The sequence below is a fragment of the Leucoraja erinacea genome, chromosome 2, assembly GCF_028641065.1.
Source record: "Leucoraja erinacea ecotype New England chromosome 2, Leri_hhj_1, whole genome shotgun sequence".
NCBI classification, from domain to species: domain Eukaryota; kingdom Metazoa; phylum Chordata; class Chondrichthyes; order Rajiformes; family Rajidae; genus Leucoraja; species Leucoraja erinaceus.
The window spans coordinates 112,346,433-112,370,256 of record NC_073378.1 but is presented as its reverse complement, the minus strand read 5'-3'; the positions used below and the strand labels follow the sequence as shown (position 1 = coordinate 112,370,256).

The window sequence follows — 23,824 nt, the reverse complement described above, 5'->3', positions numbered from 1 at the left end:
CTAGGGCTCTTAAAGATAGCGGAGTCAGGGGATATGGGGAGAAGGCAGTAACAGGGTACTGATTGTGGATGATCAGCCATGATCACATTGAATGGCGGTGCTGGCTCGAAGGGCCGAATGGCCTACTCCTGCACCTATTGTCTATTGTCTATTAACGGCATTTACGGCCTTCACAGACTTCTGTGGCAGTGAATTCCACAGATTCACCAACCTCTGGCTAAAGAAATTCCTCTTCTTTCTAAAGGTTGTTCGTTTATTCTGAGGCCATGGCCTCTGATTCTAGACTCTCCCACTAGTGGAAATATCCTCTCCACATCCACTCTATCCATGCGTTTCACTGTTTGGTAAGTTTCAAACCTTTTCACATCCACTGTATCCAGGCATTTCACTGTTTGGTAAGTTTCAATGATCGCTGGTCGGCGCGGACTCGGCGGGTTGAAGAGCCTGTTACCGCGCTGCATCTCTAACGTCTATACGTCTAACATCTTACGGGAAAGGTATGCCGCCATGTCCCAGCAGAATATGAGGCATAGACCCTCCCGCACCTCTCCCCCCCCCCCCCCTCCCATTCCCCATCCCCAAAATCAAGCTGAGAAGGTGAGGCCTTACCACCAGGTTTCCGATCACCATGACCAGCATGAAGACAACGATGCACAGGGGCTGGCCAGCCACCTCCATGCAGTCCCACATGGTCTCGATCCATTCGCCGCACAGCACCCGGAAGACGATGAGGAAGGAGTGGAAGAAGTCATGCATGTGCCAGCGGGGGAGCTGGCACTTTTCGGGGACCTTGCAAAACTCCACCTTGTATTTCTTGCCGAAGAGTTGCATCCCAACCACGGCAAAGATGAAGACGATGATGGCCAGCACCAGGGTCAGGTTGCCCAGGGCTCCCATGGAGTTGCCGATGATCTTGATCAGGGTGTTGAGGGTGGGCCATGATTTTGCCAGCTTGAAGACTCGGAGCTGCAAGGCAGAGAGACCCATGAGACGAGGTCCTAGCCAGGCTAATGCTATTACAAAATGAGCACCTACATTAAGTTAGATTAGTTTACAGATACAGCGTGGAAACAAGCACTTCAGCCCACCGAGTCCATACCCACCAGTGATCCCCATACACTAACACTATCCTACACACTAGGGACATTTTACAATTATACCAAAGCAAATAACCGACAAACCTGCACGTCATTGGAATGTGGGTGGAAAGTGGAGCACCCGGAGAAAACCCACCTGGTCCCAGGTACAAACTCCGTACAGACAGCACCCGAGGTCAGGATCGAATCCGGGTCTCTGGCGCTGTGAGGCAGCAACTCTACCAGCCACCCTATTGCTCATGATTGTGGCTGTTCTTTTTCCACAGATTCATACGTTGATTCATTCAGATCGGGAAAGGTATTCCTCGTTTCGACAGAGTCGAATAGCAAGCTCTGCCCTGTGTTGCAGGGAGGGGAAATGTGCTGACCAGCTGTGGAGGTCAAGCAGTGGTTTAGGGGGCGGTACGGTGGCGCAGTGGTATAATCCCACATTCCAAGAAGTGCTGGTTTGTAGGTTAATTGGCTTCGGTAAAGATTGTAAATTATCCCTAGTGTGTCGGATCGTGCTAGTGTACGGGGGGGGAGGTGATCGCTGGTCAACGCGGACTCGGTGGACAGAAGGACCCGTTTCCGCGCTGTATCTCTAAACCAGTGGTTCCCAACGTGGGGCGTACGCCCCACAGGGGGGCAATTTGATTTTTAAGGGGGGCAATTGAGCGCGACTGAGGAGGTCTGGGTCCAAATTTTCGATTTTTATTTTTTTGGATTTTCCATCAGGTAAACACATGTAGTTTATGTTTCAGATGTTATTTTGAGTAAATAATTTTTTGGGGGTAAAAGAGGTCTTTATTTTGTAGTTAGTACATAATCAACGCGCCATCGCTCTTCATGCACGTCGCACGAAGCGCGCGAGGTCATGGGAGAACCTTATTTATTGAATTGGATTTAGAAATGCGATTCAAAGAGCTTTTGCTAAGTTACACTTATAATATCTATTTCCTCCGTTTTCTCTCAAGGGAAAGCAAGGGGGGGGCATCAGGATTTTAGAGGTGATTAGGTGGGGCATGGCCAAAAAAAGGTTGGGAACCACTGCTCTAAACTAAACTAAGCAGTGGCAAATTTCCATTTGTGTATTGAGATATTGAGATCAGCTGTCTGGTGTTTAGAGAGTTGGGAGAAAGAGGCTACAGAAAGAGGAAATGGCCAATGTAAAGAGAATTTGTGCACACAACTAGGTTTAAACGACATTGTAAACGTCAGGGCTAACTCCTTCCTACACCCTCCACAAACCTTAACAAATTACAAACGACACCATTCTATTTAAAACCCTATTAATTAGCACCTTCATTCAGGGAACAAACGAGTATATCTTCCTTCTTTAGCAACCTGATTATTACATCACCCCTCTTTGAGGTCAGGAAACATCCCACACACTAGTCTAGCTGGTCAAAAAAATGACATTGAGCCAAGCAAGAGATATTAAGATTGGTTTAGTAATAAGAATATATTAAGGATGCTCTCAAGTGAAATCCCTTGGAGTGTTGTTAATATGCAGACATTAATCCTCTCGGACATGAACTAATCAGAAAGCTCAAATGTGTTCCCACAGGTGAATGGTAACTATAGATACAGGAACATTTACCTCACTCCCTCTCTCACACACACACACACACACTCTCTCTCTCTCTCTCTGCCCCACACACATACACTCCCTCTCTATTTCTCTCACATACATCTCTAGTGTGTCGGATAGTGCTCGTGTATGGGGGGGGGGGGGGTGGTCGCTGGTCAGCGCGGACTCGGTGGGCAGAAGGACACAGCAATGTCATGTAATTGAAAGTAGTCATGTTGAGTTTTTTTTTTGCATATCCTTTGCATGCAATGACTGCTTGAAGTCTGCAATTCATGGACATCACCAGTTGCTGGGTGTCTTCTCTGGTGATGCTCTTCCAGACCTGTATTGCAGCCATCTTTAGCTTCTGCTTGTTTTGGGGCTAGTCCCCTTCCATTTTCTCTTCAGCATATAAAAGGCATCCTCAATTGGGTTCAGATCGGGTGATTGACTTGACCACTTAACCATTTTTTAGCCTTTGAAAAACTCCTTTGTTGCTTTATCGGTATGTTTGGGATCATTGTCTTGCTGTAGAATGAACTGCTGGCCAATGAGTTTTGATGCATTTGTTTGAACTTGAGCAGATAGGATACACTTCAGGACTCATTATGCTACTACCATCAGTAGTTGTATCATCAATGAAGATAAGTGAGCCAGTACCTTCAGCAGTCCAACATGCCCAGGCCATAACATCCCCACCACTGTGCTTCACAGATGAGGTGGTATGCTTTGGATTTTGGGCAGTTCCTTCACTCCTCCATACTTTGCTCTTGCCATCACTCTGATATAAGTTAATCTTCGTCTCATCTGTCCACAAGACCTTTTTTCCAGAACTGTGGTTGCTCCTTTAAGTACTTCTTGGCAAACAGTAACCTGGCCATCCTATTTTTGCGGCTAACCAGTGGTTTGCATCTTGCAGTGTAGCCTCTGGATTTCTGTTCATGAAGTCTTCTGCGGACAGTGGTCATTGGCAAATCCACACCTGACTCCTGAAGAGTGTTTCTGATCTGTCGGACAGGTGTTTGGGGATTTTTCTTTATTATAGAGAGAATTCTTCTGTCATCAGCTGTGGAGGTCTTCCTTGGCCTGTCAGTCCCTTTACGATTAGTAAGTTCACCAGCGCTCTCTTTCTTCTTAATGATGTTCCAAACAGTTGATTTTGGTAAGACTAATGTTTGGCTGATGTCTCTAACAGTTTTATTCTTGTTTCATAATGGCTTTTTTGACTTTCATTGGCACTACTTTAGTCCTCATGTTGATAAACAGCAATAAAAGTTTCCAAAGGTGATGGAAAGACTGGAGGAAAGTCAAGGTGCTGAGAGCTCTGCATTAAGGAGGCAATTAAACACACCTGCACAATTACAAACACCTGTGAAGCCATGTGTCCCAAACATGATGGTGCCCTGAAATGGGGGGACTGTGTATAAACACGGCTGTAACTTCTACATGGTGAAACCAAAATGTATAAAAATGGCCTTTATTAAAATCTGACAATGTACATTTGAACCACTTGTGATTTTTTTTCTGTTACAAATCTCAAATTGTACAGAGGCAAATAAATACATGATGGGTCTTTGTCCCAAACATTATGGAGGGCACTGTACACTCTCTCCCTCTCTCACACACACATACACACACATACACACACATTCACATTCTCTACACATACACACTCCCTCTCACATACACACACTTATTCTCTATCTCACACACTCTTTCCTACAGACTCTCAATCGCGTTCTCTCATATGCACACCCTCAGGGACTATCTCTCACACCCAACCCCTCACACTCCGCCTCTCGCACCCTCTTGTTAACTCGCTCTCACACTCCCCCACACATTCTCACTCTCCCCCTCTCACACACACTTCCCCCTCACACAGACTCCTTCTCACATTCCCCCCTCTCGCATTCCTCCCTCTCACACTCCCTCTTCCACACACTCCCTTTCACACACTCCCTCCTCCACACTCCCCCTTTCTCACAATCCCCTCACACTCCCCCTTTCATGCACACTCCCCCTCCCCCTTTCATAACCCTCCTTTCACACTCCCCCTTCTCACACTCCCTCCTCCACACTCCCCCTTTCACACACTCCCCCACAATCCCCTTCTTTCCCCCTCTTACACTCCCACCCTCACACTTCCTATCTCTCACACTATCACGCACGCTCTCACTTTCACTCTCCCTCTCTCTCACTTTCACTCCCTCTCTCTCACTTTCACACTTCCTCTCTCTCACTTTCACACTCCCTCTCTCTCACTTTCACTCTCCCTCTCTCACTTTCACACTCCCTCTCTCTCACTTTCACACTTCCTCTCTCTCACTTTCACACTCCCTCTCTCTCACTTTCACTCTCTCTCTCTCTCACTTTCACTCTCCCTCTCTCACTTTCACACTCCCTCTCTCTCACTTTTACACTCTCACTTTCCCACACACACACACTCTCTCTCATACACATTAACGGGTGTGGAGTTTGCAGGCTGTCGTGTGACAGGGAGGCAAATCCTCACACTATCTCATTCACACACTCTCTCTCTCTCCCTCACATACGCACACATTCTCTCTCCCTCTCACACATTCACACACTCGCTCTCCCTATCTCATAAATACACACACTGGTGTAAGTGAGCACAGCCCTGCTGTGTTTGCAAGATTTGCCTCTGTCACAGGGTGAACCTGCAAACTCCGCACGGTCAATGTCAGGATCGTGCCGGGCTCTCCGGTGTGTGAGGCAGAGGCTCTACCAGCCCATGGCTCAGACTCCACAACCTCCTTGTGGACAGAGAACCCATCGAGTGATGAAATATCCTCCCATCTCAGTCCCAAATGGCCAACCTTGTCCGGGGAACTATGACTCCCCTTCCCCCATCTGAGGGGTAAAGTGTTACGAGGTGACATTCCTTTTTTTAAACTTCCCTTGGGATGAGGAACGACTCTGGTGTAGAGGTGTGATTAAGGACAATATGGGACACCTATAGGTTGGACAGTTTGTGAAGTAAAACCCAAAGTGCTGGAGGAACTCAGCACAGTGGCACAGCTGGTAGAGCCACTGCCTCACAGCACCACAGGTTCAATCCTGACCTCAGCTACTGTCTGTGTGGAGTTTGCACGTTCTCCCTGTGACCATATGGGTTTCCTCCGGGTGCTCCACTTTCCTCCCACATCCCAAAGACGTGCGGGTTTGTAGGTAACTTGGCCTTCTGTAAAATTGTCCCTTGTGCGTAGGGAGTGGATGCGAAAGTGGGATAACGTAGAACTAGTGTGAGCGGCTGAGCGATGGTCAGCTTGACCATGGGGCCTGTTACCATGCTGTATCTCAAAACGAATCTGAACTGGTGAAGGGAGGGGCACTTACCAGTCTGAAGGAGCGGAGCACAGAGAGACCGTCAACCTTGGCCAGGCCCAGCTCAATCAGGCTCAGGCACACGATGATGCTGTCAAAGATGTTCCACCCCTGCTGGAAGTAGTAGTAAGGGTCCAGGGCAATGATCTTCATCACCATCTCGGCCGTGAAGATCGCAGTGAAGACCTGCAGTGAAAACAAGACCTTTGGTCAGTCCGGAAGATCGCAGGTAAGACCTGACCCACCACACAAAGGAAAGACCAGTACCAGATCCAAGAACAGCTTCCGCCCTGCCATTATCAAACCACCGAATGGCCCTCCAATAGGCGAGGGCTCAAGTCCTGATCTTCCAACCTACCTCGTTGCAGCCCTTGCACTTTTTTAAAAAATATATCTGCACTTTCTCGGTAGCTGTAACAATATTCTGTGCACTTTGTTTACATTTCCTTCTGCTGTACTTGTGTAAGGTTTCATTGTACTGGTGTATGGTATGAGCAAAGTGTTGTACACATGGCAATAACAAACCAATACCAATGGGAGTTGGAGTAGAAACAAGGAACTGCAAACGCTGGTTTTTAAAATAACCCACAAGGTGCATGAGCAACTCAGCCGGTCAAGCAGTATCCCTGGAGAACATGGACTTACTTCTCCTGAATCCTTATGAGAGAGTAAGAGAGACCTTTCCAGCCGCTCAGACTACCCCAACACCCACCTGTACTGACTGTCTGAGGCAGGATGTTGGTCTGACCACATCTGTAGTACGGCGAACAGTCATAGAGCAATAGAGGCATATAGCATGGAAACCGGCCCTTCGGCCCAATGGTTCAGGCCAACCACGATACCCCGTCTACGCTGTTCCCACTGTGAATTACCCCAGGTGTGCAGGGAGTGGATGAGAAAGTGGGATAACAAAGAATCAGTGTGAACGGGTGATCGATGGTCGGCGTGGACTCAGTGGGCCAAAGGGCCTGTTTCCATGTTGTATATCTGAGACTAAACTCAAAAAAACTAAGATAGACACAAAATGTTGGAGTAACTCAGCGGGTTAAAGAACTAATCTGCAGAATCAGAGTCTGCCCATTAGAATGGAGGAGTTGAGGAGGAATTGATTCTCTGATTGAGAGGTGGATACCGTACCACTGAGAGTTTTCATTGATTGATTGACTAAAATAGAGAAATGGTAACAGGCCCTTCAGCCCACCGAGGTCACGCTCACTATTGATCACTCATTCACACTAGATCCATGTTATCCCACTTTCTCATCTACTACTTACACACTAGGCCAGGGGTTCCCAAACTTTTTCATCCCATTTACCCCGACAACTTTAATAGCACATAACAATGTTATTTCACTTATTTATGAACGACAAATGATGAACGGATAGCGGTGTACCAGCAGCAAACACAGTCAGTCAATGAGAAAAAATATGTACAAATCTAGAATCAACACATTTACCCCCTGGGTAGGCGAAATTTACCTCCTGGGGGTAAATCTACCCCAGGTTGGGAACCCTTGCACTAGAGGCTATTTACAGAGGGCCTATTAACCTGCAAACCCACATGTACCTACAAGGATACACAAAAATGCTGGAGAAACTCAGCGGGTGCAGCAGCATCTATGGAGTGAAGGAAATAGGCGACGTTTCGGGCCGAAACCCTTCTTCAGACCAGGATGTTGCCAGGACTCAAGGGCCTGAGCTATAGGGAGAGGTTGAGCAGGCTGGGACTCTATTCCTCGGAGCACAGGAGGATGAGGGGTGATCTTATAGAGGTTTACAAAATCATGGCAGGAATAGATCGGGTAAATGCACAGTCTTTTGCCCAGAGTAGAGGAATAGAGAACTTGTGGACATAGGTTTAAGATCAGGAGGGAAGATCTAATATGAACCCGAGGGGCAACTTTATTTATACAAACAGTGGTAGGTAATGGAACGAAGTGCCGGATGAAGGAACAAACTACTATCACATTTAAGAAAACATTTAGACAGGTACATGGATAAGACAGGTTTAGATGGGATATGAGCCAAACACAGGCAGGTGGGACTAATGTAGATGGGACATGTTAGGCGGTGTGGGCAAGTTGGGCTGAAGGGCCTGTTTCAAGGTCAGGATCGAACCGGTGTCTCTGGCGCCATGAAGCAGCGGCTCTACCCGCTGTGCAGCACCAACAGTATATGTGAGTCTGAGGAAGGGCTCTGACCCAAAACGTCACCTATTCCTTTTCTCCAGAGATGCTGCTTGACCGTCTGAGTTACTCCAGCATTTTGTGTCTGTCTTCGGTCAATGGGAAAGATGGAGCAGCAACTGGGATCAGACCTCACTGAAGGACAGGGCGGAACGTCTGGGTTTGTGGTCCCTGCATCCCACATGATGTTGGCTTGCTGCCATCAAACGGCTTACAGCAGCAGGAGGAGAGGCCTCCAGAGTGCCGTCAAGTCACACGTGCTCCTTTCACCACCCTTATCTCAGTGCGCTGCACATCTCGGGACAGCAGATTAGATTGCCGCAGTGGTTTGACGGCTCCCACCACTCATTTCACACTCCGAGAGCAGAGAGGCCCAGTCACGGGAGCTGCTTAAATAAGACCCACACTTGATGACTGGAGCGTTCAGGCAAGTGGGCTGGGGTGGGTGCTGGTGACATGGGAGAGAGTTCAGGCACTGGGGTAAAGGTGGGCGTGGGAATGATGTGGGGGAGATTTCAGACACTGGGCAAGGGATGAGTGCTTTGAGACGTGGTGGAGAGTCCAGGCATAGATGGGTGTTGGAGGACATGGGAGAGAGTTCAGGCAATGTGCAGGGGGGGTGGGATTTGGATCAATGAGCGGAGGTAGGAGAGAGTTCAGGCAATGTGCAGGGGTGGGATTTGGATCAATGAGCGGAGGTGATGGGGAAAAGAATCAGGACCCTCCTTCAGACTTCAGTCGACCTAAAACGTCACCTATCCATGTTCTCCAGAATAGCTGCCTGACCCGCTGAGTTACTCCAGCACTTTGAATCTTTTATTTTCAAACTATGTCTTTTAGACTCTCCTACCCTGGGGAAAAGATTGTGGCTAATTACTTTATCTAAAGGTTTAGAGGGATACAGGACAAATACAGATATATCCGTATACAGGACATTGTGGGAAACTAGAGAGGAAATTGCGGGAGCTCTGGTTGAAATTTAGGAGTCGTCCTTAAATGCAGGAGAGGTGCCAGAAGACTGGAGGGTGATTAATGTTGTGACTCCAGTCAAGAAGAGAGGCAGGGAAAATGCTGGGAACTATAGGCCGGTGAGCTTAACATCTGTAGTTGGAAAGTTACTAGAGAGTATTCTGAGGGATAGGATATACAGGCATTGGGATGGGCAAGGACTGATTAGGGATAGTCACCATGGTTTTGTATGTGGGAGGTCGTGTCTCACTAATCTGATTGCGTTTTTTGAAAACGTGACTAAAAAGGTCGATGAGGGCAGAACTGTAGATGTTGTGTACATGGATTTCAGTAAGGCATTCGACAAGGTTCCGCATGGTAGGCTGCTCTGGAAGGTTAGATCACATGGGATCCAAGGAGAGGTAGCTGAATGGATAGCAAATTGGCTTCATGGAAGGAAGCAGAGGGTGATGGTGGAAGGTTGCTTCTCGTACTGGAGGCCTGTGACTAGTGGTGTGCCACAGGGTTCGGTGCTGGGCCCGTTACTGTTTGTCATCTACATTCATGATTTGGATAAGAACATACAGGGCAAGATTAGCAAGTTTGTAGATGATACAAAAGTTAGTGGTTTTGCAGATAGTGTCGATGGTTGTGAAAGCTTGCAGCAAGATCTGGATCGATTGGCCAGGTGGGCTGAGGAATGGTTGATAGGATTTAATACAGAGAAATGTGAGGTGTTGCATTTAGGGACATCTAACAAGGGCAGGATCTACACAGTGAATGGTAGGCCTCTGGGGAGTGTTGTAGAGCAGAGGGATCTAGGAGTGCAGGTGCATGGTTCCTTGAAGGTTGAGTCGCAGGTAGGTAAGGTGGTCAAAAAGGTTTTTGGCACTTTGGCCTTCATCAGTCAAATTATTGAGTATAGAAGTTGGGAGGTCATGTTACAGTTGTATAAGACGTTGGTGAGACCACATTTAGAATATTGTGTTTATTTCTGGGCACCATGTTATAGGAAAGATATTGTCAAGCTTGAAAGGGTGTAGAGAAGATTTACAAGGATGTTGCCAGGACTAGAGGATGTGAGCTACAGGGAGAGGTTGAGTCGGCTGGGTCTCTATTCCTTGGAGCACAGGAGGATGAGGGGTGATCTTATATAGAGGTGTATAAAATCATGAGAGGAATAGATCAGGTAGATGCTCAGAACCTCTTGCCCAGAGTTCGGGAATCGAGGACCAGAGGACATAGGTTCAAGGTTAGGGGGAAAAGATTTAATAGGAATCTGAGGGGTAACTTTTTCACACAAAGGGTGGTGGGTGTATGGAACAAGCTTCCCGAGGAGGTAGTTAAGGATGGGACTATCCCAACGTTTAATAAACAGTTAGATAGGCACATGGATAGGACAGATTTGGAGGGATATGGACCAAGAGCTGGCAGGTGGGACTAGTGTAGCTGGGACATATTGGCCGGTGTGGGCAAGTTGGGCTGCAGGGCCTGTTTCCACACTGTATCACTCTATGGCTATGACTCCATGTCCTTCATGATTTGAAAGTGAGATGGGAAAGATATAAGGTGAGAGGGGAAAGATTTAATAGGAATCTGAGGGGCAACAGTTTGACACAGAGGTTGGAGGATGTCTGGACAAGCTGCCAGAGGAGGTAGTTGAGAAAAGTACTATAACAACATTTAGAAGAAATTTGGACCGGTACATGGATCGGAAAGGTTTAGAGGGATACAGGACAAATACAGGCAGGTGGGATTAGTGTTGATGGGACATCTTGCTGGGCATGGGCAAGTTGGGCCAAAGGGCCTGTTTCTGTGTTGTATGATTATGACTTATACTCCTGGAAAAATAGACCCAGCCTATCCATTCTCTCCTGATCAGTCAAACCTTCCAGATCCGATAACATCTTTGTGAATCTTCCCTGCAACTTTTCCAGTTCAATGACATCCTTTCCACAGTGGGGTAACCAGAACTGTACCGAGTACTCCAAATGTGGCCCAAACAACACAATGTTCAGCTGCAGCGTGGCTACGACAAATAAAGTAAAAAGTAGGGCGAGACAGTGGTGCAGCGGCAGACTTGCTGGAGGGGAAGAAAAAGGACACAAAGTGCTGGAGTAACTCAGCAAGTCAGGCAGCATCCCTGGAGAACATGGATCTAGGTGACGTTTCAGGTTGGGGAAGGGAGGGACCTGAGTTACTCCAGCATGTTGTGTCCTTTTTTGTAAACCAGCATCTGCAGCTCCTCGTTTCCACAACAGAAAGGAAGAAACTATACCTGAGTCTGGTTGATATGTGTTTTTGGGCAGCACAGTGGCACAACGGTAGAGTTGCTGCCTTACAGCGCCAGAGACCCGGGTTCGATCCTGACTACGGGTGCTGTCTGTGCAGAGTTTGTACGTTCTCCCTGTAATCCCTTTTTCTCCCACACTCCAAGGACATGCCGGATTGGAGGTTAATTGGCTTCTGTAAATTGTCCCTAGTGTGTAGGATAGTGTACGAGGTGATTGCTGGTCAGCAATGACTCGGTGGGCTGAAGGGCCTGTTTCCACACTTGGTCTCTAAAGTCACGGGAAGCTGTCACTGAATCACATACACCGTAGACGTGTGGTTTTTATCTTCTCACAGCGTGCCTCTCTGATGCGATCTCTTCAGTTCAAAGCACTCAGCTTCAATGCTTCAGGTTGCCAGCAGTCACTCAGAGTGGGCGTTTTGCCCATGTACTTGATATCCTTCAGCTATCACCAACGGTTCCGAATCCCACAGACTCCCTCAGAATGCACAGTCACATTATCCTGCCCCAAACTCTAGCAGATTCTAATGGAGTTTAGTTTAGTTTAGAGATACAGCATGGAAACAGAATCTCCGGCCTTTCCTTCTTTGTGTTTTAATTGTATGTGTCAAATTTATGTTTTTAGTGATCTTTAGTTTGTTTTGTGTGGAGGGTGGGGTTGAGGGAAACCTTTTCCAATCTCTTACCTCGATGGAGATGCGATTTTTTTCCTGTATCGTATCTCCATCCGCACTGCGGCCTAACATCGAGGATTTGGCGGCCTTTGCTGGAGACCGGCTTTTGAGAGCTCCAGCGCGGGTGCCTGGGGACTTACCATTGTGGAGCTTGCCATCCCTTTGCCAGGGGTCGATCTCAGAGCTTGGGTGCTTGCGGACTTAACATCACACAGCTCGCGGTCTCTGATCGGACACTGACTTCGGGAACTCCAAGCCATGGGAGTTTCGACCGCCCTGAAGCGGGAATTTCGATCGCCCTATCGCGGGAGCTTCGCCCTACGGCTGCGGGAGCTTCGACTGCTCTGACCGCGGGAGAATAAAGAGGAAGAAGCGTGGACTTTTTTGCCTTCCATCACAGTGAGGAATGTGGGGGATCCACTGTGGTGGGTGTTTATGTTAACTTTTATGTAGTTTTGTGTCTTGGTGCTTTTTTTTTCAAATGGCTGTATGGTAATTCACATATCACTGTACCTTAATTGGCACATATGACAATAAAAGACCTTTGAAACTAGAGGGCATAGGTTTAAGGAAAGAGGGGGTAGATTTAAATGAATGGTATGTTTTTCACACAGCGAGTGAGTGATGTATACATGGAATGAGATATCAGATGAAGCGGTTGGTTGGTACATTTACAACTTTTAAAAGACCTTAGACAGGTAGGAAAAGTTTGGAGGAATGTTGGCCAGGTGCCTGCGAGCGAGACTAGCTCGTTAACATGGACAAGTTGGGCCAAAGGGCCTGTTTTCATGCTGTATATTACTGTGCCTCCATGAGTCAAATCTGGACACAAAGAGACATGGCACATCTTCTCAATGTACATCCCCACACGTGCGCTGGCTTGCAGGACGCCCTGACACAAATGTCCCTACAACTCTGTGGCTCAATGCATTTCTGTTCTCCATTTACACAGACGCACTAAGTATATTCCCACCACCCAGGTGCGCATGGGCACCTTGTGTCCAACAGACGCATCTTTGTACACCTCACATCCTTGCTTGCACACGCACACATGCACACTCAGGCTATACACACACACACACCATCAAACACACAGATAGACATGTACACATAGACAGGCACACAAACATGTAGAGACAAACAAACATGCACACACACACAGAGGGGATCTTATAGAAACTTACAAAATTCTTAAGGGGTTGGACAGGCTAGATGCAGGAAGATTGTTCCCGATGTTAGGGAAGTCCAGGACAAGGGGTCACAGTTTAAGGATAAAGGGGAAATCCTTTAAAACCGAGATGAGAAGAACTTTTTTCACGCAGAGAATGGTGAATCTCTGGAACTCTCTGCCACAGAGGGTAGTTGAGGCCAGTTCATTGGCTATATTTAAGAGGGAGTTAGATATGGCCCTTGTGGCTAAGGGGATCAGGGGGTATGGAGAGAAAGCAGGTACGGGATACTGAGTTGGATGATCAGCCATGATCATATTGAATGGTGGTGCAGGCTCGAAGGGCCGAATGGCCTACTCCTGCACCTAATTTCTATGTTTCTATGTTTCTATACATGACAGATACATATAGACAGACACACTGACAGACAGACAGACACACACACAGATAGATACAGACAGACAGACAGACAGACAGACAGACAGACAGACAGACAGACAGACAGACAGACAGACAGACAGACAGACAGGCAGACAGGCAGACAGACACAGACAAACAGAAAGAGACAGACAGATACAGATACACACACAACACGGAGCCGGAGGAGACGTCTGGTTTTCCTGGCTCTCCCCAGTACAGGGCTCTGTCTGTCTGTATGTTGGCTCCTTACCAGGTTTCCCACTTGGAGCATGTTATTGAACTCGTCGGACATTGGCTGATGCTCCAGGGCCATGAACAAGGTGTTGAGCACGATGCATATGGTGATGGCCAAGTCCAGGAAGGGATCCATCACGATGTACTTCATAATCTTCTTTGTTTTAATCCACATCGGACAACAGTTCCAGATAAGAAAAGTTTGTGAAAAGTAATACCAGCACTGAGGATACTTCAGCCGAGAATCTTCAAGCTCTGGGGAATCAAACGACAGGGGAAAGGGGTGGTGTTAAACGGTGAACTTTAAGCTCCAGCACTGAAGACTCACTGTGTTGCTGGAACATCACCAGTGGAACTTCATCAGGACATAGGACCTAGAACAGCCCAGGAATGGCCCTTCGGCCCACATTGTTTGTACCGAACAAGATGCCTAATTAAACAAATCTCATCTCTCTGAACATGATCCATATTCTTCAACTCCCTGCACTTCCATGTGCCTATCTAAAAGCCTCTTAAACATCACTATGGCATCTGCCTCCACCATTACTCCCGGTCCCCACTACTCTCTGTATAACCAAACTGGCCCCACACATCTCCATTAAACTTTACTCCTCACCTTATTTCTATGCCCTCTAGTGTTGGACATCTCCGCCCAGGGTTAAAAGGCTCTGACTGTCCACCCTATCTACGCCTTGTGTTGAGATGGACTCAGACGAGGATGTGCTAGGCACCACACAAATGTCACTCCCACTGAATCTTCCCTGCAGTCTGCCACCAACCCATGTTGATCGACTCAGGCCAATTCCCAGTGGTGTGTGATCCTCAGTGTAACACCAGCGTGTGGAGTGTCAGTAAACACAACTTTACGGCCAGCCGCAGCTTGGACTGTGAAAAATTGTATAGAGGGCTATTTCTATATGCTCTGTACTTAGTCAAGTATTGTGCTTATGTATGGTAATAATTGACTGAAATGTCTGCAAAATATCATTTGACAGGGATGGCACGGTGGCGCAGTGATTGAGGTGCTGCCTTGCAGCGCCAGTCACGGGTTCGATCCTGACTATGGGTGCTGTTTGTATGGAGTTTGTACATTCTCCCTGTGACCGCGTGTGTTTTCTCCGGGTGCTCCGGTTTCCTCCCACATTCCAAAGACGTGTAGCTTTGTAGTTTAATTGGCTTTGTTTAAAAAAATGTTTAATTGGCCCTAGTGTGAAGGATAGTGCGAGTGTATGGGATGATCAGTGTTCGGTGCGGACTCGGGGGGCCGAAGGGCCTGTTTCCATGTTGTATCTATAAAGTCTAAAGTCTAGTGTGAATGGGTGATCGACGGTCAGCCTGGACTAGGAGGGCCGAAGGGCCTGTTTCCGCGTCGTATTTATAAGCTAAACTAAAACAAAACTAAGCCACACCTCAGTACATGTGGTAACCTTAGCTAAGGCGGGGCCTTACATCATCGCCCGGCGTGGCTTCAACGACTGCGGGACTTTGCCAATGTCCGCCCGGAGCTCCAACAACAAGACCCGGAGCGCGGCCTTGCATCACCCGGCGCGGCGTTAATGGCCGCGGGACAATTGTTATCGCCCGCCGGGGGCTCGGGCTCTGGCTCTGAATTTGACTCTGACATCGGGGGGAGAGGGAAGTGCAGGGGAGAGATACGTTTTTTTTTTGCCTTCCATCACAGCGAGGTGGAGATGCGCTGTGATGGATGTCTGTGTAAATTGTGTTGTGTCTTGGGTGATTTTTTTCTTGTATGTATGACTGCAGAAACAACATTTCACTTGAGCCTCTATGAGGTTCAAGTGACAAATAAATTGTATTGTGTATTGTATTGTATTGTGTATAACAAAAAACCATTCAATTCCCATAACAGGTTACTTTGAGTGTTTCTGGTGGCCGGAGGGGGTCTTACTGATGGCGCAGCTGTTGCATTCAAATGCACCAATCGGCGTTGCTGCATCCCCGCAGCAGCGACTTCCGAAATGCGAGCCCTGCATCGTATCAGCCGCTTTATTTGCCAGTAAATTAGCTTACGGATGTTGCTGGAGGGAAAGCTTAAGCGGGGCTGCTTTCAGACAGGGAGAAATAATCAGATTATTTGCACACCTACGCTGTCACAAAAAACTTGGTCCAGGTTTTAATTTCACAATAACGCGTGGCTTTGCAGAACAAAAGGAGCATGTTTGTTAATTAACCTACACACTCGTTTTCCCTGAATATGTCCATTCATTGTTATTTGTTTAGGTTTGGCTGCAAAGCATAGAATTACATGGAGTGTACAGTGCAGTAAAAGAACATTCAGTGCAAATGCTCTCTCTATATTTTTATCTTCCACTCAAGACTATCTGGTCATTACGCACTGATCAATAAACTGCGAAATGTTGGAGACACTCGGGGAGCGCTAGACACAGTCAGTGCTTCAGGTTGGGCGCCCCATTGTCGCAGCTGGTAATGCTGCTGCTGCCTCACAGCACCAGAGACACGGGTTCGATCCTGACCTCGGATGCTGTCTGTGCATGGAATTTGCATGTTCTCTCTGTGACCGCGTGGGTTTCCTCCGGGTGCTCCGGGTTTTCTCCCACATCCCAAAGACGTGCGGGTTTGTAGGTTAAGTGGTCCTCTATAAATTGTCCCTAGTGTGTATGAAGTGGGTTAACATAGAATTAGTGTGAACGGGGGAACGATGGTCAGCGTGGACTTGATGGGCCAAAGGGCCTGCTTCCATGCTGTAGCTCTAAACTAAACTAAACTAGTCAGGCCCTTAAACAGCTTGTAGGAAAATGATTTGCCAAAGACACCAATGAGTTTCTTCTGGGTGCTCCGTTTTCCTCCGAAGTCCCAAAGAGGTGCGGGTTTGTGGGTTAATCTGTAAACTGCCCCTAGTGTGTAGAGAGTGAGAAAGTGGGATAACATAGAACTAGTGTGGACGGGTGTTCAGCGTGTTCTCGCTTGGCCGAAGGGCCTGTTTTCATGCTGTATCTTTCAATCAACTCAAGTCAAGTTCATTGCCGAGTTATTGTCAAGGAGATACATCTTTAAGAGGTATTTCACAAGTTCAGGTCTGCTTCAATGAAAAAGCACTGACCCAACCTTTTGGGGTATTCTGAGCATGTGGTTTGATTTTCACTCGGAGGGGATGTCAACAAGCAGTAGGAATATTCAGCACTCCCATCCTTGTTCTCATTGCAGAAATGGCTATGTATTTACTGACTGTCGGGGGTCAAAGTATTAACATAATTTAGCGGCAGCACTATCCCCGTGTATAGGACCTCTCCTACTGCAACATCACTTCCCCAACGCCTCCCTAATTCAACATAGAGGGTGCATCTACATTGGCAGTACTGTGTACGTCAAAGCCAGTATTATATTATGATCTTCAAACACAGCGTCATTACATTTTTGCTTCTCTCTATTACACAATTGCTTGTATCCTCATTTAATTAATTTTTATACTTTCGAGATACAGTGCGGTAACAGGCCCTTCAGCCCACCAAATCTGCGCCGAACTGCGATCACCCTGTATACTAGCACTATTTTACACACTAGGGATGATTTTACAATTTTACCAAAGCCAATTAACCTACAAGCCTGTACATCTATTGGGAGTGTGGGAGGAAACTGGAGCACCTGCTGAAAACCAAGGCGGTCACAGGGAGAATGTGCAAACTCCATTAAGACAGCACCCGTAGTGAGTCTCTGGCAGTATAAGGCAGCAACTCTACCGATGCAATACTGTGCCGCCCCTGCAGTCTGAAATTTCTGAAGAAAACTGAATCTGTCTCATCGCACCCTTTTTCCAAATCTTTCACCTTGCTGTTCTGTGTGATTTGGCCCTGCTCCCTCCCACAGTCACAGTGTCATACAGCATGAAAACAGGCCCTTCGGCCCAACTCATCTATGCTCATCTAGCTTTTCATCGACTCATCTAGCTTTTGTCAACTCCTCTTCCAGCTTTATATCCCCCCCACCCACATAATCAGTCTGAAGAAGGGTCTGACCTGAAATGTCACCTATCTACGTTCTCCTTATTTCTCCATTCTAAGGTTAGTCTATGAGATATAGCCAAGTTTACAGTAGGATGTAAATAGTTTAGCTGAGTTTACCGTCATTGTAACAGATTTAGCTGAGTTTATGGTTTAGATATACAACGTGAAAACCGGCCCTTCCACAATTTTGAGCAACATGGGTCGAGCTGCCAGAGGAGGTAGTTGAAACAGACTATTGCAACGTTTATGAAACAGATACATGCATAGGACAGGTTTAGTGGGATATGGGCCAAACGTAGGCAGGTGTGACTAGTGTAGATGGGACATGTTGGTCGGTGTGGGAAAGTTGGGCCGAGGGGCCTGGTTCCAAGGTGTATGTCTGTATGACTCTATTTTCCACTGGCAAACGCAATCCAACTTAACTGCACTTAATTCATCATCAACCAGCCTTATTTCTCAGCAGCCAAAAGCAAAATGCCGGAGGAACTCATCGAGCCATGCGGCGTCTGTGGAGGCAGAGGGATGGTCTATGCTTCAGATGGGGACCCTGCGTCAGGACCTTCCCGCCCACCTGCTTCCCACCTGGAGGCATGTACGTGCTTCTGCGCTGCCTGCTGGTCTTACCTTCCATGGTGTTGGTGATGATGCTGGCCGCACTGACCGCCCGCTCTCGTTGGTGCGACTCCTCCAGGTAACTCACCGACACTCGGTGATCCGTCAGTAGCTGGCACTTGCTCGTCTCGTTGTCCGACAGGGAGGTCTGCTGAGGAGATCCCGAAAGGTCATAAGTCATGGGAGCAGAATTGGGCCCATGAAGCCCATCGAGTCTACTCCGCCATTCAATCATCGCTGATCTATCTCTCCCTCTCAACCCCTTTCTCCTGCCTTCTCCTCATAACCAACGACACCCGTACCGATCAAGTCTCTGTCAATAGATAGACGCAAACTGCTGGAGTAACTCAGCGGGTCAGGCTTCATCTCTGGAGAATAAGGATGGATGATATTTTGGGTTGGGACTCTTCTTCAGATTTGTCTCACTTTGTATCTACCTTTATTGTATACCAGCATCTGCAGTTTCTTTCAATTTCACCTTTAAAATACCCAACGGCGGCCTCCACAACCGTCTGTGGCATTGTGCAAACTGGCTAAAATGAAAAATGTTTACCAATAAAACTAAAACTATCTATATCGCCTCTTCCCCATTTTTGTGAAGTATCCCACGGGCAGCACGGTGGCGCAGCAGTAGAGTTGCAACCTTACTGCGCCAGAGATCTATGTTAAATCCTAACTATGGGTGCTGTCTGTACAGACTTCGTACATTCACCCCGTGACCTCGTGGGGTTTTTCTGGGTCCTCCTGTTTTCTCCCACACTCCAAGATGTATAGGTTTGTAGGTTAATTGGCTTTTGTAAAATTGTAAATTGTCCCGTAGTGTGTAGGATAATAGACAATAGACAATAGGTGCAGGAGTAGGTCATTTGGCCCTTCGAGCCAGCACCGCCATTCAATCTATTCATGGCTGATTATCCACAATCAGTACCCCGTTCCTGCCTTCTCCCCCTGTCCCAGACTCCGATATCTTTAAGAGCTGTATCTAACTCTCCTGAAAGCATCCAGAGAACCGGCCTCCACCGCCTTCTGAGACAGAGAATTCCACAGACTCACAACTCCCTGTGTGAAAAAGTTTTTCCTCATCTCCATTCCAAATGGCTTACCCCTTATTCTGAAACTGTGGCGCCTGGCTCTGGACTGCCCCAACATCGGGAAAATGTTTCCTGCCTCTAGTGTGTCCAAACCCTTAATAATCTTATATGTTTCAATAAGATACCCTCTCATCCTTCTAAACTCCAGAGTATACAAGCCCAGCCGCTCCATTCTATCAATATATTAGGGCTCAAAATTAATGGTTGCCCGGGTGCCATTGACCACCCAAAGTGCCGCCCGGCAACGTCGAGTCATTTTGCCCGGCATGACATTGCAAATACTGGTTATTACCGATAGACACAAAAAACTGAAGTAACTCAGCAGGTCAGGCAGCATCTCTGGAGAAAAGGAACGCAACGTTTCGTGTTGGTGGCGGCTGTAGTGGGGGGAAAAGATACTAGATGCGGGGTGACGAAGGGTCGGAGCGAATGACGGGCCCGGAACAGCGGCCACTATTGGGAGACAGTTGGGATCTCCTCGCCACTGCCTCCCCTCCTCTGCCAGCCAACAGCAAAGTACGGGGCCGAGCGGTGCAGCTCAAAGATCCTATAGCTATAGGATCTTTGGTGCAGCTGCTTCAGACAGCGGAAGGAGGCCTCCCCCTCCCTCCCTCCCACCTCTCGGCCTCGGCATGCAGGAGGGTTTGTTTTGATAGCGCCGTCGGCAGAGTGGTATGCAGCGGCCGCGACAGCGGTTCCATCTCCTCCTCCTCCCGCACCCTGCCCGCCCTGATAGCGGCCGCTGCATACCACTCTGCCAACGAGTATCAGTACTGTCGTTATTTAATGAGCAACATTCATAACTATACGTTGGATTTATCCAGCTTTTACTTTTACAGTCGGTCATATACATCACAATTTAGGTCAGGAGATATTTCAGTTGAAATTTTAATGTTAATTTTGAAGTGGGAATGATGGAAACAGCGTTTATCAATAATTTTTTTTAAATCTGGAGCGTACAAACTGGGTATCTTCATTGCTGTTCACAACACGTACAACTAATCTGAATGTCCAGCAATGTGCCGTTTTGACACCTTTAAATATATTACCAAAAGAACATATGCTGCAGTTATGTCCTTTGGCCATCTCTTGTCAGTTAGTGTAATGTTTAACCTGTCAGATGGGTATAGTCAGTTTTAACAGCTATTATCATAAAATGCCTTTAGAAATTTCCTTGCAACCTGTATATTTTGTTGTGGATAAATTATGTGGGATGCGAGAGTGTTTCTGTGCCAATAGCAATAACGACCCATGCTATGACCATGTCATGATAATTTTCGGTCCTTCACAGAAAACATGCTTGCATCAATCTGTAGTGTACATGGTTAAGTATATATGTTACCATGGTCTAAGATTTATTGACACAAGTTGATCATACGCTGAATAATCCAACCACATTTTTGTTTGGAAGTGGAAAGAACTAATAGAAATTGCATTAATTGCAATGTGTAAAAATAGTTGTGATACTGTATTATAATTTTGCCGCATGTCATTGTGGTATATTTCATGTCTTGATTGGTGAATATGTTTAGTTTGTGAGTTATTTGAAGCAGAATAATATGTGAATGTAGACAAAATTGCTGGAGGAACTCAGCGGATGCGGCAGCGTCTATGGAGCGAAGGAAATAGGCAACGTTTCGGGCCAAAACCCTTCTTCAGACTGATGGGTTTCGGCCTGAAACGTTGCCTATTTCCTTCGCTCCATAGATGCTGCCGCACCAGCTGAGTTTCCTCAGCACTTTGGTTTACCTCCGATTTTCCAGCATCGGCAGTTCCTTCTTGAACATAATATGTAAATGCTTCATTGAGCATAATTCCGACTCGTAACTATCGCACGCGTCATGCAAACCGTCTTAAATGACCACCTAAACTGTCATTTGGCAATCTAAAAAGCTGTCAAAGTTGCCCGGCTGCCAACAGGGAATAAAAGTTAAGTGAGAGCCCTGTATATGACAGTCCTGCCATTCTGGGAATTAACCTTGAGAACCTACGCTGCACTCCCTCAATAGCAAGAATGTCCTTCCTCAAATTTGGAGACCAAAACTGCACACAATACTCTATGTGTGGTCTCACAAGGGTCCTGTACAACTGCAGAAGGATCTCTTTGCTCCTATACTCAACTGCTCTTGTTACGAAGGCCGCATGCCATTCGCTTTCTTCACTTTAGTGTCAGTGCTTTAATGTTAGTGCATGGAGTGATCGCTGGTCAGTGCAGACTCGGTGGGCCGAAGGGCCTCTTTCCGCACTGTATCTCTAAAGTCTAAAGTAAAGTGTTCAAAGGTCCAAAGCATTATTCAGGAATGCAAGTTGTCAGCCGTGAACTTACATTCAACTAATTAACTAAATCTGGAATAAAGGTTGAGCTTCAAGGATGGTTTTATGCTTCAGCTTAGGTTTATTATTGCCATGCCTACTGACGAACAGTGAAAAGCTTTGTTTTTCTTGCTATACAAACCGATCAGGAATGTGAAAGGAAGCTGGAGCTCTGGGAGAAAACATGCACGGTCACGGGGAGAACATACAAACTCACTACAGAAAGCACCCAGGATCGAACCCGGGTCTGTGTAACAGTAAGGCAGCCACTCTACTGCTGCGCCACAGTGCCACCCAGTAACCTGATCACTGTGCTGCCATTTGGGTCTCCTGGTTTCCTTTCATTTTCCCCTGGGATTTAGAGGTAGCTGGCAAGGCCGTCATTTGTTGCCCGCCCTTTGTATAGTCCTGGAAAAGATGGCGGAGAGGCGGCATTCAGAGTCCGGTGAATCTGAACTGCTCGGCTCAGGGAGTTTGGTCCCAAGAAGGGTAAAAGGACAACGCTTTCTGTTTAAGTCCAGGATACTGTGCATTACTCAGCAAGAGAGCAAGACAGTGGGAACTGAGGAGGTAGGTGCGATCACAACATTCATATGACAATTGGACAGGTACATGGATACGAAAGGTTTAGAGGGATGTGAAATGAATGTGGGAAAATGGAACTAGAGTGGATGGGACATCTTGGTCAGCATGGATGTGTTGGGTAGAAGGGCCCGTTTCAGCGCTTCAACTCCATCTGTATCGTTCCCTTTCAAACCCTGATATCCATCATTTGGTCTAAAGTTGCTAGAAAAGGGAATGGATATGTATGAAACAAGGAACTGCAAATGCTGGTTTGCACAAAAGGACACAAAATGCTGGAGTAACTCAGCGGGTCAGGCAGCATCTTTGGGGAGCATGGATAGGAGATTTTTCGGGTCGGGACCCTTCTTCAGACTGATTCATATCTTCAGCTTTAATCTCTGGCCTTCGTTCCAACCTTCTATCTATCAACACACCCCCCACCTGTGTCCACCTATGTCCTGCCTCTCCTCTCTCCCAGCTTCCCACCCTCCCCCATCTACAATCAGTCTGAAGAAGCGCCCCAACCCAAAACATCACCAATGCATGTTCTCCAGAGATGCTGCCTGACCCACTGAGTTACTCCAGCACTTTGTGACCATTTGCATATGTTTGATTCTCAATGGTTCAATGGTTCTTTATTGTCACCTATGCACAAAGCAGTGAAATTCATTCGCACTATCCACTCATGCATGGTGCCGATCAACCTGATTGTAAAAGCTAATAAAGACTGCGTCAATTACATCCTCCATAGGCCAACTCATCCACGCTGACCAAGATGACCACTCTACACTACTCCCATTTTCCTGCATTTGGCCCATATCCCTTTAAATCTTTACTATCCATGTACAACTGTGGGGATTAATATTTTGGGGATTTATTTGCCTAAATGCACTTTGGTTTTTGGGGCATTGGTTTTCTTCAAGCCTTGGCCAAGAGATTAAGTGGTGAGAGTTGGGCAGATAGGTCCCAAGGTCACGGAGTCTGGGAGCAAGTCATTTTATTTTTCTCACGTCAGGCTTTCCGGCTTTCCCAGAAGCCTGACAGAAGATTGGATTTCTGCATTTATCACAGGCTCTTCAGGGAACACCAATGCAGCTTAATTTGTTTTTTTTTTTTAATATTATCTTTCTTGGTCCCTCGACACAGAGGCACGGAGTGGTAGAACGCTGTTTTGCATTCCTAACTCCCCAAGCTGGCAATGTGCCAATCTCACGGTGGCATCAGCCCCAGGCATCAAGATCCCTACCTAGGGTAAATATGATACATGGTCCGGGGCAGCGGGAGAGGGCTCTGGCCCTTGGGTTTGTATGCCACACGGTATTTGAGAAAGTAATTAATGAGTAT

General features: G+C 47.1%; 1 protein-coding gene across 1 annotated transcript in view; it reads right to left on the bottom strand.

Annotated features, from left to right (window-relative positions):
• Window positions 1-23,824, bottom strand: part of LOC129714255 (sodium channel protein type 4 subunit alpha-like) — a 297,253-nt gene that overhangs the window by 115,496 nt on the left and 157,933 nt on the right. The window contains 4 exon segments of the mRNA XM_055663806.1: window positions 610-966; window positions 6,007-6,180; window positions 13,934-14,172; window positions 18,525-18,663. Of these exon segments, the coding sequence (XP_055519781.1) occupies window positions 610-966; window positions 6,007-6,180; window positions 13,934-14,172; window positions 18,525-18,663 (909 nt within the window).